The 21295-nt window shown below is 41.6% G+C and overlaps 1 protein-coding gene across 1 annotated transcript in view; it reads right to left on the bottom strand.

Moving 5' to 3' along the window:
* Window positions 1–10701: 10701 nt before the first annotated feature.
* LOC147618835 (uncharacterized) overlaps window positions 10702–21295 on the bottom strand; it is a 72455-nt gene continuing 61861 nt past the window's right edge. The window contains exons 4-9 of the mRNA XM_086773911.1: window positions 14550–14693; window positions 12319–12411; window positions 11681–12117; window positions 11516–11593; window positions 11122–11240; window positions 10702–10928 (exon numbers count right to left, since the gene is read on the bottom strand). Of these exons, the coding sequence (XP_086630037.1) occupies window positions 11127–11240; window positions 11516–11593; window positions 11681–12117; window positions 12319–12411; window positions 14550–14693 (866 nt within the window). The 3' untranslated portion in view covers window positions 10702–10928; window positions 11122–11126. The remainder of the gene's footprint in view (window positions 10929–11121; window positions 11241–11515; window positions 11594–11680; window positions 12118–12318; window positions 12412–14549; window positions 14694–21295) is intronic.

The following is a 21295-nucleotide window of genomic DNA, read 5'->3' as shown; positions in this document are numbered from 1 at the left end:
ATGACACATCTCCAACATGGGTAATCGGATAAGCAGTGTCATCCCATGTTTCAACAAAACCTGGTCTTTCAAGACTCTTCATTTCCTTGAACCACTCACTATGGTCATGTGGTTTGAAGCACCTAAATCAGCATACCATACATCATCCTTACATGCTGCTACATCATTTCGAGACACAGCATTAACCACATGAAGCATAACAAACAACCTCTCATTATCCTCATTATTTCTACTAGAGGATGCATAGCTATTTTACTGCACTTTTTCATTTTGCATGTCACTCTGCTTCTTATAGCAATCTGCCTACACATGTCTAGGCTTACCCCACAGTAAAAACAACCTCGTGTATCATTATGCTACCTTTGCCAATTACCATGACCTCTTTGACTTCCCCTTCCTCTAAACTAGCCTCTTCCACATGTGTGTTATTGTTGTGAATCTTGGGATTGTTACTGCTATTGACCATAATTCTGATTACCTGTTCGACCACCACCTTGGCCACGTCCACGACCTCTGCCTAAACTTGTGTAGAAGGCCTGTTGCTTTGGTGTTTTTTTTGTGAAGATTGTTGATCTTCACCCAAGTTCTTCTCTTCAATGATCAACACTGACACCAAATCTGTGAAGTTGGGAATGTTCTCCCAAGTCTAAAAAATAGACGTCTTGAACGCCTTGTATTGTGGCCCGAGACCACGTAGACACTGAAAGATCCCTGTCCCCTCTACGCACAACAAAACCTGGGGTGCTAGCAACGGAGTAGCACTTCTTACGCTAGGCAAGGTCCTTCACTCGGGGCCTCGCCCCACAAATATCCGGACAAGAGACTAATCCCTCGGTTCTTCCAAAACCGAACCCAAAAAAACGTCCCTCACCTGAAAAGCACGGGCGATTCCTCCAGGATATTTTTACTCTAACGTAGTCAAGAGCCTTAACTAACTGAACTGATCTGGCCGAACTCGTAAGTATCATAGTCAAATCAAGAAAAAGACTTGCACTTAGTATCATAGTCAAATCAAGGAAAAGACTTGCACTTAGATCATATAGACCAATGCTTTTTTCTTCATTGAGAGGCATTGCCATTGATTCTTTTCCATAGAACAAATTTTTTTCGGGATTTACTTTATCTATCGTACCATAACAGAATTGAGTCTCATTTTAGGGATCCATCAGTTCAGCCTAACCCCATCAAGTCCCGTTGGGGGTTAGCCAACCGCCCACAACCAATGTAGTGATGGGATCCCTTTAAGAATTTTGTTAGGTTTTGTCCTGGGTACCAGAGAAAAGAGTTCCCAGGCCCCCTAGCCAAATATTCATGCAAACTTAAAACTAGTCACACCACTTACACACCCAATATGAAATTGCCTTTTCATTCAGCTGTCTTTTTAAAACAATCATTTAATGAAACTATAGTATCACTGATCATAATCCTCCAAAATTAATCCGGTTGAATTCCTAATTCCAGTTTTTCCCTTCATCGGTGTACTTATGGCATCATTGGCAACCAAAACGCTCACCACCTGTCCACTCAGGGGCCTTTTCAATAGTTCCTAGCTCATAGTACGCGGCAATATATTCACTTATAAAAATCAAAATGGAATCTCCGTCGAAGATCAATAAGATCAACTAACAGATCCATATAAAAGAGCCATGGACTCATCCGTTGAGGACTAGCAAAAGGACAATCAACCAGATCCATGCCCGAATTTAGAAAACAACTCTTACTCCTTGTTCCAATATCTTCCCCGACGCACGTGTGGATACCCAGAGCCCGAGCACCGTATGGTCAGCAACCTTTAGGATCCTTCGCAAGTCACCTAGTGCTTCACTCATAGGCCGCTTCCTTAGTCCCTCATCCACCGTACCGGAAGCTCACCATTTAAATCGAACCGAGGCTAGTCAAAACCTCGGCCGACCTTGCTATGCAAGACGTCCTCCGTTGACTCTCCGTCAGCTGTTATTACAACTTTATCAGATAGGTCTCCACGACCTCATTCACAAGACGGTCAAAATGCTTCCCTAGTATTTTTGACATAAAAGAGTCATTTAAAAACAGGTCATAAATACAGTTTCTATAACGAACTCACGTCTTTCCACATTGTTCCACATCAATCCTCATTTATTTCATATGTATTCCCATTCTCATCACATCATTTTCCATCTCATCACATCTTTTCTCATTTATCCGCATCAGATCTCATCCACTCGCATCTACCCATATCCACATCTCATTCACTCACATCCCGATTCACATGACATCACATCTCATTCATTCACATCCCGATTCACATCTCATTCATTCACATCACATCACATCTATTCACGTCCACCATCACATCCATTTACATCCATCACATTACATTCATTCATATCCATCACATTCATTCATTCATATCCACCACATTCATTCTCATAACCATCCCATCACATGCATTCTATCCACATTATATCACATCCCTTCTATCCACATCATATCTCATTCATACACATCTCATCTCATTCATCTACATCCATCCAATCGTTCACATGTACGACTACTCACATATATCCATACATTCATATCTATCACTTCACATCCACATGTATTCATGTCACATCACATTCTTTCACATACACATCCACATCCATTCTTTCACATACTTATCCACATCCATTCTTCACATACACATCGACATCCATTCTTCACATACACATCCACATCCATTCTTCACATACACATTCACATCCATTTTCATCACCTACACATCCACATCCATTCTTCACATGCACATTCACATCCATTCTTCACATACACATTCAAATCTATTTTCATCATATATACATCCACATCCATTCTTCACATACACATTCACATCCATTTTCATCATATGCACATCCACATCCATTCTACACATACACATTCACATCCATTCTTCACATACACATTCACATCCATTTTCATCACATACACATCCACATCCATCCATTCATTCACATCTATCTGATTCACATCACATCTATTCACATCACATCTCATTTCTAAGCAAGTTTTCAGTTTGATTTTCTTTTGAATACAAGGAGTATTTCTTGAATCAGTATCCCCAAAACTTCTTGATCGGAATTCTGAATTTCATACCACTGATAAATAGATCCATCAGTGCCAATAACAAGGCTCCCACAGTATAGATCCATTAATGCCAGTAACAAGGCCCCACAGTACATCCCCCCTGGCTTCATATCAGGATGGTAGGAAGCCACACACGACGAAAAAAAATAGAAGATCACTATATCACTTTAGGAGGACAATCCAAGGCTGAGAACCTTTATTGACTCAAGAACACAAGACTATGGGATTATTACAATCATTTTTGGGGGACAACCCAAGGCGGCATAGTACCCAATTACATCAAGCATATGATAATATATCTCTCGGGATGAGAGATGTCCTCCAAGCACCTGTCGGCACACAGATGACTACGCTTTCCTGCATATGTCGATGAAGCGCTAGGCAAGAATGCCCCAGAGAAAATGTCGGTAAAGTCCATGGGGCAGCTACATGGAGCACTCACATGGTGACTCTCAAAATGTGGAAGCGGAAGTCACCAATGTCGAGGAGAAGCCTCAATTTGGGTGAATTTTGCTTAATGTAGAAAATCCCCAAATGAATATACAAGTGATGAAATTGCAAAATTTTATGACTTTCCCAAAAGATTTACATAGCAGATGCTTCAATACAGCTCATGGGACTCGGAAAACAGAAAAGTCCTAAATTTGCAAAATTAGGGTTTAGCAAAAAATTAGGGTTTTTTTGAAATTTGGGGATTTTCTAAATTTCTTATATGTAGGACTTCTAGGAATACTCAGGAATCCCTAGAGCATAAAAACCCTAAAAAATACTGAGTAAATTTCAAAATTCAACTCCAGTTTGGGCAGGCAGATCTTCAAATATCCATATCTTTCCGTAGAGATGTCAAATCAACAAGCTGTAAAAAAGGAAAAATGTAGCCCTCGATGAGATCTACATTTTATTCTTCTAGCTCGACTTCAATTTTGGCGTCGTTTGGCCTGCAGAGGCATCATAAATTTGCGACCTTTTTCTTTGACGTTTTTTGACATGGGCAGCTCCTTCGAGGCGACCAACAGAGGCAAGGCCGATCAAGTACGGGTAGAAGATGGCGATGTAGAGATGTAGCACGAGCAGAAGATGGCGGCTAAACAGGGGCGAAATGGAGAGGGAGGTAAGCTAGGAGAGTGGGGAAGGGCTGTCTTGGGGAGGAGCGGAAGCTTCCATTTTCGAGCTCCCTTACTCCTAAGGTATGCCCAAGAAGGGGGAAGCTAGAGGCATGGCTCTGATACCACATGAAGGCACATGGTATGCATGATCTGAATGGAAAGACAAGAAATAAAAGAACAAGTGCAAAGCAATGATAACCAAAGTACTCACATGATATAAAAGCTTGATATGTTGACTATTTTGATAACACTAGACAAGTACACATATATAGTGTGACACTAGACTCTAGAAAGCCATAGTGTATATGGGATAACTCCCAATATGACACGCGGCATGTCTAGGACTCACTAGACCAAATACACGCAAATACACTCACTTTGACTTCATGTTCCAACAGCTCTTACCCTCGTACTGCTTCATGTGCTTCTCGTGCTGCCGCTCAACCCTTAGCATGAACCAAGCTCTGATACCATGAAAAGATGTAGGGGAGAAGAGAGCTTGAGCTATTGCAAAGCACACACGCACTCACACAAACCCTAGAATAGAACACACAAGGTGAGAGTATGAAAATTCTTCTTCTTCTTCACACAACAAAAGAGGTCTGCAAAGAAGAAAGTGGCTAACACACATATAATAGAGTATATACAAACCACCTAAGAGCAAAAAAGGGAAAACCACCTAAGAGTATATACAAACCACCTAAGAGTATATACAAACCACCTAAGAGCAAAAAAGGAAAAAGAAAAAGTAGAGACCCTAACAAGGGAAAGGCACCAACATTGCCAAATGCACCTACAACAAAACCACTCCAAGGACTTCCCCAAAGATTCCTCCAGTCAAATTACCTTTTAGAAGAAGAATGAGGTCTAGAAAGCCCCAATTCCCATGAACAACCCATGGACAAAATAGAAGAACCTAGGGAAAAATCCCAAAAAGTGTCACAAGTCTTATAGGGATGAGACAAGAAAATAACTCAAAGATTCAAGGGATGGACCTCGATACATCAAAATTGAAGATGTTCCGGAACTTCTGATTTAAATCACTCTAGATGAAAAGCAATGATAAATAGGACATCCTAACTCTTAGAAATGGCTAAGAAACTTGTGGTGGAAGGACGATACAAACCAAGACCAAAACACAAAGAATCCCTTCCGAAGAGAGGAGATCTTGAGGGTGAGTGAAGCGTAGGACTCGGTGCAATGGATCAACTAGAAATAGAGGAACCTTGAGCCATAATCATGACCTACTATTAAAGGACCGTGCATGACAATAACTAAAAACAAGGAAGCACTAAAAGATCTTAAAACCAAAGGATACACCTATAATAAGCCTTTAGGCTGCGCGCTGAAGATGCAAAAAACCTAAGAGCACTACATTACCACATTTTGAGATATGAGAGGTAGCTTACACTAAGAGAGAAAGACTGACTATTGAAGAACCGCTCATGACAACAATTAGAAATTAGGGAAGCACTAAAAGAGCTTAAAACTGAAGGAGAAATTGGTAATAAGAGGTTGAAGATAGAAAACCCAAGATCACTACATGACCACATCGTGAGAGAATGGTAGATTCATGAGAGGCAACTTATGCTTGGGGAATTGATGCTAAGAGAAAACACTTAGGGAAATGAGTCAAAGTAGGCATGGATATCATGACAATCAAAAGGAAACTCATTACCTTCATACATCGGCTTAGAGGAGTTATCAATGAGCATAGCTAATGTGCCTTTGATAAGGCGAGATATTAAAGAAGAAACGGAAGCCTTGAGAGATATCCTCTCTGCCACTGTGAGTATCACTATGGCAAAGTAATAAAAAAAGAAACCAAAAGCTTGGGATGAAGTCCATTGATGGATGAAAAATCATCCCCAGTTGTTAGGAGACCTCAGCGGAGACTGATAAGGAAATTAAGAAAAACTCATTGTATACAAAGATGTGCATGTCAATGCAATGGGTAAGCACTTCAAAGGTGATGACATGAGTACCACCATTCTAATTAAATTAGAAAGTATACAAAGATGCGCATGTCAATGCAATGGGTAAGTGTTTCAAAGGTGATGAAATGAATACCACTATTCTAATTAAATTAGAGGGCCTGCCCACAACTGTGATCCTAGATGGAGGAGCAAGAGTGAGCATATCCACAAAAGACATATGGGAAAAGATGGGAGAGGAAGCCTCTAAAACCTTTAAAGATTGTCCATAAATTAGCCAATGGCAATTTAGGAACAAATTCTCAAGGAGGTGGAAGTAATACCGTGTGGACTAGCCTATGAGCATACATTTGTTGTTGTTGACTTCGGAAGTCCCACCAAGTATGTTGTGATTCTTGGACACCCATTCATACACCAAATGATGTTAATCCATGATTAGGGAAGAGATAACATCTACCTCCGACAAGATGATAGTACCTCCTATACAAGATGAACCATAGCTTAAACTTATGTCATATAAATGAGAATAGTTGTAAAATGTGTGAGCATGATGAGGAAACTTCCATTGCTTCACTATTAGACCTTGAAGAAGAGGAAAATTGGATGCATATGTTGGCTATAGTTGACACTTATCCTAGAGCCACTGGAACTCAGTTCTATGATGTAGAAAAAAATAACATTTTCTATTAGAACCATATCTTCCATGCTCTCATAACCAAAAGGGATTGTGATGATTGAAAACCATGAAGTGATGATAGAAAGAAGGGAAGGAGAAAATTGCTAAAACCTTCGTAGATGATTATCCCATGGATTCAGCCTTAGTTGACTCCAAAAAGACATCTAAGTCTAGATAGAGAAGACAAAACAAAGCTATACGTGAGGGATGAATCAAGGAAGAATTCCAAGAAGTTAGTTTCAAAGATAGTGACTAAGAAGAGGATTAGAGACAAGTCCCTTCACATTTCATGAACTATAAGATAAGGTGTGCACACCAACACCAAAAAGAGAGAAACTAAAAAAAACATGGGTGGTGTTGTGTGCGAGAAGATGAGGTTCCTACTATACTGAAACCTTTACAATGATGGCGGACACTTTGCACAACGATGCTTACAGCTCCTCGTAAAGTTCTCCTTGCCGGTTTTATTGGGAGGCCATCTAAATGGTTCGCTACACCATTAATGTTGCTTTTGGCGATGATGAATCCTCTCGAGAAATAGGGAATTGATTTTGTAGGGCTAATAGATCCTCCATTTCACGATATCGATTTAATCGATATATTTTAGTCTATATGACTATGTGACAAAATGGGTAGAGTCAAAGCCCTTATAAACAGATCGACCAGTAGACGTTGCTAAGGCATACTCTGCTTACTGCCACTTGCCATGGACCCAGAGGAGCGTAGCAAAGCCATTTCGCCCCCTTTGCCCCTTGCCTCCCCCTCGATGCCTACAGGCCACGACGTCCAAGCTTGCTTGCACAGACTACTTCATCTTTGGGGTTTTGGGCCATTGCCAACAAGGTCAGAAGTTCCAGTAAGGTTGTGGATGAAGGGGGTCATGTGTTCCTCTATGTTGTGCATAATGCGGTCTGCAGGTGTGGCGTTGAGAGACGTAGGAAAGCACGATGATGTGGAAAGAGAAGAAAAACTTGCAAGATCTTGCTAGAGTCAAGAGTATGGTCATTTGGGTCTATTGTTGAGAACAGGTTGTGAGAGAGAGAAGGGGTTTTAACCCTTCATGAGAGAGTTGTTGTCACCCTCAGATAGGCATAGTGGGCTGCCCAAAAGGTCAACGCAACGCGCATTCCAAGGTCGGCATTGTTTGGCAGTCACCCCAACCTGTGAAAGCGCTATAATGCTCCCTTTCTTTCTGTTAACATCACCATGCTTCACGCAGGTGGGTGAAGAGCCACCACCACTTCAAAAAGATGCTCAAAAAGTGCCTCGATCCCTTCAGCCAAGTCCGAGCATCTTTCACAACTTACGAATGTTCTAGCTAGCTAGGGTGGTCCTTAATTCTTTCATTCTTATGGACACCCCAACCTCAAACACACCCACCTTATTGGCCAGCCTCATTACACATCAACCACCAATTTTATATCTCAAACCATATGAAAGAGTCGAAGAAAGAAAACAAAAAATTGTCGAAGAAAGCAGTGTTGGAGTTTTCACTGGAAGAACCATGGACCCACCTTTTATTCAATGCCCATGCACGTCGCCACATGTCAGGCACTATTCATATACAAACCTACAATTAATCTCATCTCCGATAGCCCTATGTAGGTACAACTCTGGATGGGGAGATCGTGGCGGACGTAAGCCTCACCCATGGTACAACCCATCGGTTAGACCTTCCTAAAAATAGTAGGAATCCGTCATATCGTCTCATCTTCGACCACACCACTCATTTGACCCCCCTTCCTCCATCTTTATTACAAGAGCTCGACAAAACCAAATCCTTCTGGCCACAGAGGCGGTGCAGCTCCTTTGCACAGCCATGCACAAGTTTGGTGCCATACCTCTAGTAGGTTAATGATCTTGTTTCAGAAAAGGGATGTCAAGTAAATATAAGAAAGCAGCAAGAGAGTCAAAGAAATCAGTTAAGTTGGAGAAGTCCTTATTTGGAAAAGTATGCACACATGGGCAAACTTTTCATCCATTACCCATGCATGTCACTTGCATATCTCACTACAAGCATCACAATTTTTTCACTTCTTGCGTCTCACAGCACGCATATACACATGCACGTGCAACTTATCTCATCAACGCTAACCCTCTAAGTACATCTCTGGATGGGGGAACCATGGTAGTGCTATGACCCATCACCTGGAGAACCCTCAACCTTGCTGGTACCTCTCTCGAGCTTCCTTACCTATATTCTCTAGTTTGACTCCAATTCAACACCAACGCAACCTTGCTTTGGCCAATGTATTCGATAAGTAAAGTCCCATTTAGGCATAATACCTTGTCACATCGCCCAGACGCCTCGGACCTCCAACTACCCATGCCAATCATTCCATGAGGTCCTAGCACTCATTCCACCAATCACAAGGTGCGGACTACTTCTACCAACTACCTCATGTTGAAGGATCCACACCAATCTACAACCAACAGAGGCCCGCCATGAAGCACCTCTATCACTTCCCATGTCACCTCAACAAGCTGCCTTCATCATCAAGGCTGCCCATCCCTTTGCTCTGAATGTGGCTGTGGAAACTAACTACTTAACCTCGACCGCCAATTCCATGGCATATCTTGGACCATCCACACCATCCACTTCCTGGCAAACAACTTCACCACCGACTTGGATGACACAAGGACGCGGTCACCATTAGAAAGGGGGTATGTTATCCACTCCATTGGTTAACATGGTTTCACCCATCCAATCGACCGTAAGATGCTTTATCATCTTACCCGCGCAAACGGGTACCTAAACTTTTGTAAGATGACGTTGGAACATATATAGTCTTACCATGAGCTTAATGTTAAATACGAAAAGTCTACGAACTTAGCATACATAGTTGCTTAAGACTAGTAATTGAGGGTGGACCATTTTTAAGTTTAATCAACCTAGTGTAAAAACCAGTCACTTGTAGTCATTTTTTACAATAAGCAATGGACAATCATTCCCTTGCAATAGTTTACTTGTAAGCTCTCCTTCTTCACTCTTCTTGCTTGCTTGTATGTTTTTGAATCTTGCTTACTTGATGGATGCATGCCAAATAGGTTTAAATAGCAATGGACAATCATTCCCTTGCAATAGTTTACTTGTAAGCTCTCCTTCTTCACTCTCTCTTGGTTGCTTGTATGTTTTTGAATCTTGCTTGCTTGATGGATGCATGCCAAATAGGTTTAATTGTTAGTTATCTTCTTACAATAGTTACTTCTTCTTTGCCTGTCTTCCTGAGAGAAAACCATCGCAAAGGACCATCTCTTCTTACCTCTATCTAGGTAGTGAAATCTCTCCCTTCACCTCTTTGGCAAGGAGCATTCTGGTGTGACAAGGGAGCGAAGACGCGACGGACGAGTTACCACAACCCCAATGGGAAGTTACATTTGCAGCTCGAAGGAAAGACCTGATGACACATGCTTTAGCAAGGCTAAGGTAAGCTCTTGACTTGAACAATTTGAGACAATAAATAGCAAATGAACAAGGAAACTAGCAAGAGAATCTATGATAGTTGTGTGGAGGATCTCCCAAGAAAGGAACCTCTTATTAGCACAAAGTAGTACATATTAAAGAGCATTATGGTTGAGTGAATGGTAGCATTGGCTGAAGTCTCACCAAGAAAGGAATTGCTTATTGGGCACACCATTATGGAATACACAATGGAGAACATGTGGAAGAGGATCTCCCAAGTAGTGCAAACTTCAAGAAGGTAAAAAACAACCCACCAAGTATAACAACTTCCTTTGGAGTACAACACACTAGGTGAAATATATTCTACAAATGGAGTAATCTTAATTGTTTATAAGAAAATTTCTAAATCGATACTCACGCACATGTGGGTGGACTTCTCCCCACCCCCTTACACTATGGTGGTGGCCATATTTATTTATTTTTATTAGGAATAGTGGAATATATTTTCAAATGAAATAATGGCTGAATGGCTGGCTTTGTCATATCAGGGTTTCAAGTATTTATCCATGACAACCATTTCAAACTCCAAAATTAAACTCTCATGCAATGCCATTTGTAAATTTAAAACTAAAATATCTACATAAAGAGTGCTTGTTGTGAGGTGGACTCTTTGTATAGTGACCAAACTGATGGGAAGAAGCATGTACCTGCCACCATCCCAAAGACAAGATAAAAGGATTAGAAGTCATTTATCCATGAGGGAGGTAAAGGCAAGTGCCACTACCCCCTTCCAAGATGTTTTACCATTAACAACCTAACACTTTGCATGAATCTAACCACATATAACCTTTTCTGCTTTTCTGCATATATTATGGCAAACAAGGTGGACAGGACACATACTTCAATCAGGTCAATAGTTCAATAAATGGGAGGTAAGGAAGAGAGACTTCAAGAAGGCTTTCCAACCGAAAAAATGATGCCTTTGCTTCTGTTGGTGTTGTTGGAAAAACAAGTGGGACCTGAAAAAATGGCAGGCCATTGAGAAAACAATTTCGTAGCGTCTATGGAAGCAATCCTCACCATTAAAAAATATGTGAGCTTAACCTCAATGATTCATAGATTTACATAAAACTGAGTTGTGTCAAGTGATACTGAATGCCAAAAAATGGGAAAAGGACAACAAAAACAGATTTTCCTGCAGGCATTACATAACAAGTATGCCTGTGTGTGTGCATGTTTAATGTTCAGGATTGTGCAAAAAAAAAACAAAAAAGCTTCTAGAAGGAAGAAATACCACAATAGGATCATATGAGCTAGCTTCCACATAGAGCTCTGTATTGGAGACACAAACATTCAATCCTTGCACCTCTATCTTCAATCACATAAAAATTATTTATCAGCACAAGCATCTTTGATTTTATGTGAACATAGCACTGATATAAGCTGATAGTTTTCTTACACAAGATGGAAATGATAAACATAGAATGACAAGCTCCACTGGGCATCCAATATATTTAACTTGAATCAATGGTGGCTGCTTAACAACCAATTGTGTGGGTAGCATTTCAATATCTTGAGATGGGACACAAGCTCCTAGCTCGCACTTCCTTTTATTCTCACATGGAACTGCAGATAAAAAGCCAGAAACTCCCTCTTCCATGGCCATGCTGCTTTCTTGTATTTCTTGATGGCAAGACACTGCAGCTTTATCCTCAATAAAATCAGGTGGTAAAGTATTCCTCAAATTTTGTGTAGCCGGATGAGCTTTTAATCCTACAGTTGCCTTGTTATGAACTTTTCCAGGTTTGAGTGATTCCACATCATGTGACTCCAAACGTTGAGATGATGAGTTGCTAATTAATAGTGGAAATGAGGGCTGCAATCCTGCATCTGCATCTGCTCAGGAAAAACCATGCATATATATCAGGCTCTAATGAAATCTTTGCATTACTGCTGCTAACAACATAGAATAGGATGAAAACCACAGACTTTTCTTTAAAAAATCCACAAATATCCGTCAAATCATCTATAACATGAACAGGTGAGTGGCGAGCAATTCTTTAAACAAGGCCACAAAAGCATGATCTGAGTTCTTACAAGGAATTTCAGTAACCAGTTGTGCTTTAGCTGCTCGTATGTAGTGCTTTCTCACAAAATCTCCCTTGTATTTCCCTTTGGGAAGCTTGAAATCTGTATTCCAAGAATCAGCAGTTTAAATCATTACACAAAGTCTCTAGCTGTTGCCTTGTTAAAGCCAGATGTTTGCATATTAGCTGATATGATTTGCTAGTTATTGGAGATCAGAGTGCAACCACGAGACATCACAACTATGGTGGATGGAACTCGATCTCAAAGAAAAAGAAAAGAAAAGAAAAGATATATTAAAGTCTACGGAAGGCCAAATTGGCCTATGAGACAAATATGTATACAACAAGTCCATGTCCTGAGTGTCATGGAAAGAAAAACTGAAATGAAAATGAAAAGCTAATTCTAGTCATGTGCAGCTCACTATGCAGTCACTGTTTAGCATGCTATAAATGTACAATCATGGTAAGTGGTATACTACTAATTCCAACCAGTGGGGATGGTGGAATTAGAGAGAGAGAGAGAGAGAGAGAGAGAGAGAGAGAGAGAAGGGGGGAGAGAGAGACAGTCAAAGGTAGAGAGAGATGATTGCACGACTCAATAGTACTTTCAAGAGGAAATACTTGAGCCCGACACAATCATTGATCATCAACACACTACCAAATGCAATCATTGATCAAGAGGAAATACTTGAGCCTGGCACAATATTGATCATCAACCCAGCCTGAGCAATATTTTCGCACTTGTCCAGATATATATAAGCAAACATGCAGTTGAGGACAAATGTAAACTCAAGCAAGAGGGATGTTACTATGGTAGATTGGGGACGCCTGAAATACCATTGCACCATGCTAGTAGTTGGTATCATGAATAATTCCATATTAAATACTAACCAGCTAGTGGTATTGGTGTATGCACATTTGGGGCCATGCTAGTGTTATTGGTATTGCGGGTGATTCCGTGCTATTTGCATTAATTGATTGAAGGTAGCAGGGCCATTTGTCAATCCGAATAGCATTACTGTAAATTCATAATGGCCATATCGGGTATTAAAGGCAGTCTTAGGAATATCTTGCTCTTTAATCCTAATTTGATAATACCCTGACTTCAAGTCAATCTTTGTGAATATCTAGGCACCATCATGCAAGTGATCTAAAAGCTCATCAATGGGATATTTATTCATGATGGTCAACTGATTCAATCCCCAATAGTCAATACATAACCTAAGAGCCCCATTCTTCTTCTTTTGGAAAGTACGGGCGCACCCCATGGGGATACACTGGGTCGAACAAGGCCCTACTCCAAAAGTTGTGTGGCAGAGCTCTAGGTATCAACTCAATCTCATGATCTACTTCTTGAGTTGGGAGCATTTCAATCAAGTCTTCAAGAAATATGTCGGTATACTCACTTCACCATTCAGGTTCCTTAGCATCTGATTCCTTGCTTGCAGGATTTAGCTTAACAATATAAATTGCTTGCTTCTTCCCAAGTCCTTTCAATAGTTTAGATACAAGTTGTAAGATAGGAGCTCTAGTTACTCCAATTCCTTGCACCTTGCTCTTGTGAAGATGTATGAAAGAAATAGTTTCTTTGTGACAATGGATGTTAGCCTGATTCTGAGTAAGCAATCCATTCCAAGAATTCTATCATATACGCCTAAGGGCGAAATTCTAAACTTCCATTCAGTCAAGTTTCTATCTAAAGAGAACTATTGCATTGAAGTGGACCTAGACAAAGGACAGGTGCCTCCTTCCCAGGTATCAGCCAATCGGTAGCTGGAGACTTGCCATGACACAGGTCAGCATGCAGGGTGGGCAGCAGTGTGAACAGGCAAAGCATGGGAGGGCAGGGCCAAAACAGCATGCCCCAAGGTTTGGCTGAGAACAAACTGGCACCCAACTGGTGAGGAAGCTGCTGAGCACCAATTTGATGGTGGTACAGCAAAACAGCTAGCCAGCCTATTTGCTGGCTGAACATGCCCCCCTCCCCCCACAAAAAAAAAAAAACAAAAAACAAAACAAAAAATAGCAGGCTCTTAGGAAAATGTTAGTTATTTGTGCAGCACCATTGATTCAAATTTAGTGCATCAACAAAATGTAAGGAGGCAGCGTTTAAGTTTGATGATATACATGAAAAGTATTTGAGCCACATGTGCACCATCAAGTCAACTGTTACAGAACCTGAACAGAATGTAAGGAGGTAGCATTAGAATCTGAGGATATACACAAGAAGTAGTATATTACCAGGTTTAAGCTCGACCCCATATTTTTGACTGATCCATGTCATTGCCATGTTAATCAGAAATGTTCTCAGCTGCTTGAGCATCATTGAGTGCCTCATAACTACCAGATTGAAAACAACATCATACACCTTGCAAAGTTTCCCATCTGCACAAAGTCATAAGTTTGTTATTGATCAGTCTTCAAGTATCTAAAACTTACAAAATCAAGCGAAATAAAGAGATTTGTGGGAAGTTTACTAGATGATAAACACAAACACAGCGTGAAGAAATGCCTGCATGTGTGCCCGCCTGCCCTCAAGGTGATGGAGGCATTCTTGTCATTTTACTGGAGCATACTCTACATGTACTATCTAGACATTTCTGATCATGAATATAACCTCCAGAAAAATGTTTTAAGCTCCTCTTGTAGGAATCTCTTGCATAGAGTGTCTCTGTCACCCTCTGTGTTTCGACAGAGCTCCAAAATCTCTCCACGAAGATGGTCTGAATGGTGCACGCCGGTCATGTCTTCGACCCTAAGGATAATAACAAGCTCTAACTTTTAACTTACCCCCAAATGGCTACTACATCTGTCAACTCCATGGTCCATGGACCATTTCTGATTTCACATCCAAGGTTACTTTCTCAACTTCTTACATTGGCTCCTTAGACCAAGCAAAAAAAGCCTGTAGTTGAGAGCTTCCCTGTTGCAGCAAACTTCTGGTGATGGCTTCCAATCCAGGCCCACTAGCAGCCTAACCAATGGCCACGCATGCCATCCTTCAAATCCACAAACAGGGCAGCTTCAGCATTTTCCTTCCTTTCCAGGGCCCACTAGTAGCCTAACCAATGGCCACGCATGCAATACTTCACATCCACAAACAAGGAAGCTTAAGCATTTTCCTTCCTTTTCAGTTTAGTGGACATTGGAGCTGGTGGAGAAGACCCTCCATAAAGAGGCCTTGCTCTATGCAAGAACCTCTATGACATCTCTTAGACCCTGATACCTAGAAACCCTAACAGTGTTGAAGATGCACGCAATAAATCCAAAGCAGATGACCGTGATAGAATTTGGCTAGTGACTCTCCTCCCAGTCATAGGTTCTGCCAGAACAACTCTTGAGCCCAAGGTCCTGATTGCCTAGAGGCCTTGGTAGCAAGAGTCTCACCACCAAACCGCCTGCCTGCTTTTCTACCCTTGGCCTTGAGGTCTCCCGCCTTGGTAGACACCTTCACTTTGAGGATTCCTCATCCTTGCTAGCCCTTAGCCTCTTGAGCTGGTCCTATCAGACCCTATGCCCGGTTAAGCCCCAACCCTGACCCTGAGTTAGCAAATCCCTTTAACCCCAGGTTATCCTAACACATTGGTCCTAGCCCAATGAGGGATGAAACAGTATCTTCCCCTTCCATTAGATTCATAGAAAAAAGTGAAATGTAGCGAGTCCCACTAAGGATAGCCCTAGCACTAATTCACTACACAGTTCAACCTCCACCCCAAACTATCTGTGCCAATGCCAGAAGTCACTAGTTGACTCTATGCTACAAAGTTGTCGACACAGGAGTACATGCCTATACAATCATGAATCGACTGAATCGGCCCATAAATCCAAATTCCAACCTCATGCATAGACCTTTGCACCATACCCATTAATCATACAACCTGCCAATAGCACTTTCTCAAAGTCATGCTGGTTATACCATGTGGTAGATGCATCCATGTATCATCCATGTGCGATGAAAGTCCTTTGGCACAACACAATATCCAAGAAAGCAACACATATTGCTCCGCAACAGGTGCCCAAAATAATCTATGTTAGCTTACATAGTGTGTGTGTAGAGAGAGAGAGAGAGAGAGAGAGAGAGAGAGAGAGTTATATTAACGTCTTCAAAAGACCCAAAGGGTCTATGAGACCAAAATGATGTATACATAGTGAAATCTCGTCATGGATGAAAAAAGAAAAAGCGACAGTAAACTAAAACTGAAAAGATCTCAGAATCTGAGATTATACAAGATGAAAAATGTAGATCCTACTATGCCAAGTATAGAGCACAATAAGGGAGGGAGAAAGAAAGAAAGAAAGAAAAATTTTATTAATGTCTTCTAAAGGCCAAAAAAGGGCCTATGAGACAAAACTTGTGTACATCATCATCATGTCTCAATGGACATCAAATGGATACAAAAGAAAAAAAGAAGTACAAAGTACTCTATAATGTGGAGATAAATCTCATACAGGGCTCTGGCTAAGTACTGTGGGGTGGGTGGGAGGGAGGAGGGGTAAAAGCATCTAACTCCAACCGGTGTGCCAATGACTGGGTGTAGGATGTCATACATCGGGTTAGGGGAAAGATATCTCCCAATCTGTGCTAGATCAATCTGGGGTCTGTCCTCTCTGCTATGTCTCCTCAAGATCTCATCAATCTATGTCTGGTGGAGATCTAGGGGGCGAGGGCCAGGTGGGCGGGGCCTCTCTTGGATCGTAGCTCTCTCGGTCGAGCTGATGTCACTCCTCTGGTAGTAGATGTAGATATAGTGCGTCTCCAAGTGACTCAGGTCTGGACCGAAGGAGCTGTGGAGGATGTCCCACCACTAAGTGGCTGGAAGAAGGTAGTGATCCGTGTCTGAGATGTAGTATCCCTCTGCTGTGGGAGCTGCTGTAATAGCCACTCTCTATGACGTCGTAACTCCATCAAAAATCCCCCCAAGCATCTCTGATCATGAAACTGCATAACTCTGCTAAGTGGACCAAATCCCTCCCTAAAGAGACAGTGGTATCTCCCCCGAATCTGAGAGAGAGAGAGAGAGAGAGAGAGAGAGAGAGAGAGATGAACTTAGGGAGAGAGTATTACATGACTCGATGATAGATATATTGATATGATATCCTTCACCAAGTACGTTGCTTTTAAAGCCTAAGAGGTTCATCTACCTCATAGACTCACATTAAATGCATACTTATCCACTCTCCTAAGAGTGGATTCACACACACACACACACTAACACTCATAGGGAGTGTTCATAAACACACAGCATACTAGCCTTTTTAGCAGTTGTTCACACATACGACTCCAAATCCCAACAAACCTCCCTTTGGAGCAAGTGTGGGATTTCTTTGAGAGACCTTCAATAACCATGGTGATTTGGACTCTAAACTGTATCATGTCTCAAAAGAGACACAACAACACCAACAACTGAACTCTCATGTTAGGCCTGATATAAGAGTTGGACCACTCATGACAACCTTTATTAGTCTACCAAAAAACAAGCCCCCCTTGCTCTAAGTAGGGATAAGATGAGTATGATGGAGCCTTTTATAAGATCAAGGCAAAATATACACAAGGTTTATTTAATTCAGATTTTGGGGGACTTCTTGGGCAGAGAACCCTTTGCACACACACATAGGGTAAATCAGAAAGCCCAATCATAATCTTCATCGTGAAGAGAGATTTTCCATTGTTGTGAAGGCTTTGACTTATGTTGTTGTGGATGCTTCTGCTTCATCTTCTTCTTCTCTATCTTCTACCAGATTTGCATGGTCCTTTGCTTGTTCCTTCGCCATCTTCTTGAAACACACGTCTGTATGTAGTGGGGTCCTCCAAAAGCTCACCTGTATCTGCGAAAAGCTGTGTGTTCTGCTCCAATGGCACTGAAATAAGCTTACAGCCTGTCATACCATACTTGGACAACATGTCCAAGCCATACTGCCTCTACAATAGCAAAATGCCATGAGGTGATCTCACCACCTCTATGCCCAAGAAATACCACAACTTACCCAAATCCTTCATCTCAAACTTTTGCTTCAAAAGCATCCTGACATCACGTATGTCTGCATCACTATCACCAGTGATAATCAAGTCATCCACATAGATGACTAATAGCATGATCCCTCTATCTGTCTTTTTTACATATAGTGAAAAATCTGCATTGAATATCTGAAATCCAATGGTAACAAGATACTCCGTGATCTTGTTTGACCATGCTCTGGGTGCCTGCTTTAAGCCATACAAGGCTTTGCGTAACCTGCACACAAAATCTGGATGTGCATCACTCTCATAACTTGGTGGCTGCATCATGTACACTTCTTCTTGCAAATCACCATGCAAGAAAGCATTCTTTACATCCATTTGATGTAAAGACCAACCCTTCGCTGGAGCCATAGCAATGATAGCTCTCACGGTTGCCATTCTTGCAACCGGGCTAAATGTCTCCTCATAGTCTATGCCATAAGTCTGTGCATAGTCCTTGGCAACCAATCTTGCCTTGTACCTGCTCACTAAACCATCAGCATTGTGCTTGACTTTATACACCCACTTACATCCAATTGCCTTCTTTTCCTTAGGCAAAGGCACTAAGTCCCATGTTGCATTTGAAGGAACAACAGAGCTACAGCTAGACTAGAAAGCAAGAGCAACTAAACTAAGACAAAGCTATGGAGGAAAGAACTCAAAGACAAACATAATGAAGAAGCTAACTACTCAGCATACGCTCAAGTTCAGTTAGGTTACAAGATTGAGACTTGTACTCATGAAAAGACTTGAGAGCTTGCTGGATGATCTATTCATGATAGAGACCTCACTTATATAGAAGTGAGGTACACAAGGTACAACGTCAACCCTCTACATGGGACAATATGAAATGCCACATGGCAACACCCTCAAACTCCTACAATACTAGCACTCCTAGGTGCATACATAAAAGAGGCAGTTCCTTGATATTCCCAACAAACCCCCCCTCAAGAAAATGCCTCATACTGTATCAAGGATAAATCATAGGCTCATGGTTTCTTATGCCAGTTTTTTTGGACAAGGATAAATCCAAGGCCCTAGTTTCTCATGTCAGTTATGGGCTTCCCTTGGGTATAGACAAAATGTGGGATATACCAGGACAAACACACAAAATCCCCTCCAATGGTTATCTCTCCTGCATGTACAAGGATAAATCTTAGGCCATATGTGGACCTAGTGTCTCATGTCTGCAAAAGGTACCATGGAGGAACAACATACACTTAGCCTACATCATATGGTGGCAAGAGGTGTTTACAAAGAAAGTGAAGAAGAATCCTCACCTAAAGCCTTTTCTTCTATGATCAGCATAGATATCAAGTCCCGAAAGTTGGGAATATTCTCCCTAATAACTGCAATGGAGGTCTTGAATAGCTTGTACTCTTTGCCAAGCCCATTCAGACAGACACTCACCAAATCATCATCCTCCACTGATACATTGATAGACCCAAGGGATTCAACAATGCTCTTGATCTTTAAGGCATATTCATTGATGGACATGCTTTTCTTTTCCACAGTATGTAACTCTTGCTTTAACTGTAACTTTCTTACCTTTGTGTTAGTCTGGAACATCTGAGCCAGATTCTGCCATGCAACTGCTAGAGTGTTTGCATCCTGTATGTGTCCTATCATAGTGTCTATGACACTAATTGAAAGCAAGTACATGACTTTTCTTGCACCCTGATTCCAATCCTTGAATGCGTTTATATCTGCAGTAGTGGCATTCTCCTCAGATAACTCTAGAGGCTCCTCATTGTCTCCTTCTACACAATCCCAAAATCGTTTACCCATTAGAAAGTTGGTCATTCTGAACTTCCAGGCATAGAAGTTATTCTTATCCAGCTTCTCACTAACAATTTGATTAATTCCGTCAGACATGTTTTCCTGCAGCAATCAAATAACCTGCAAAGAGACAACTTCTGTATGCAACCTGTGATACAACAGTATCTCCTATAACTGCTGCAGCAGCAGTACTTCAGCACAACTTATGTGTCACCAAATGTGACTAGAGTACATGTACATATACCCAGTATCCACAATACATGTGCAAACCTTGTCTGCACTTCCAAAATGCATTACTGCACTGCAATAACCACATTTCAAACAGAAATAGTTCTCTACCAAAACTTCCAGAAAACTACCAAAAATACCCTGCAGTGACAAAACGGGACCCGTAACGATTTGGCCGAAAAAACTTGGTCCAATAGGACAGTATACTTGCCCTATAGCTCTGCTCCCGCGAAGACATCTCCTCAATCAGAGATGTGTAGCTCCCAGAGCTACTGAGGGGGTGTTGTAAACCTTGAAGAAGAAAGAGATGATGGTGCTCTTACCCGTGTAGTACCGCTTCCTTCCTTGCTTGTCCTTGACTCTTGCTTGCCTCCTTAGCTCTCACACGAACCAGGCTCTAATACCATAAAGAGAATGTGGAGGAGAGGGAGAGCTTCAAACCCTAGCAAGCAAACACACACACACAAGAGAGAGCAAGACACAAGAGAGAGATGGATAGCTAAATTTTCTTCTATCTTCTTCTTCTCTACTCAACCAACATAACATAAAGATAAGAGTACACACTATATGGGTTAGTACTCAACTACTACAACATACAAGGGTCGGTCCATAATGTGAACCCGACTAAATGAGTTGGCGCTATAACTATGCCAATCTCTAGTAATCCAAAATGGCTGTCACACAGCTTGTCATCCCACTGGCCGCATATCACCCATAATCTCACCAACCATGCCAGTGGTGTAGATGCGGAAAGCTATCACCCAAGTGGGTCATCAATGTCCGCCGTAGCACTAGTTGAGCTCGATATCTCAACACCACCTACCTCCAAAAGGAAGCTCTGGCATGGTATCTATACTCCACCCTCCGCTCCCCTATGGATCTGAGATTAGTACAAGCAACAACCAACTGACCCTCAATCCACGCGCTATCTGGGGAGCTCTCCTGAAGTCGCTGAAGAGAAGCAAGGCCTCGGCGAATGCTC

This window comes from Cibotium barometz, chromosome 34, assembly GCF_041138505.1.
Source record: "Cibotium barometz isolate CiBa-2024 chromosome 34, ASM4113850v1, whole genome shotgun sequence".
NCBI lineage: Eukaryota > Viridiplantae > Streptophyta > Polypodiopsida > Cyatheales > Cibotiaceae > Cibotium > Cibotium barometz.
This window is presented reverse-complemented; position numbering and strand designations above follow the sequence as displayed.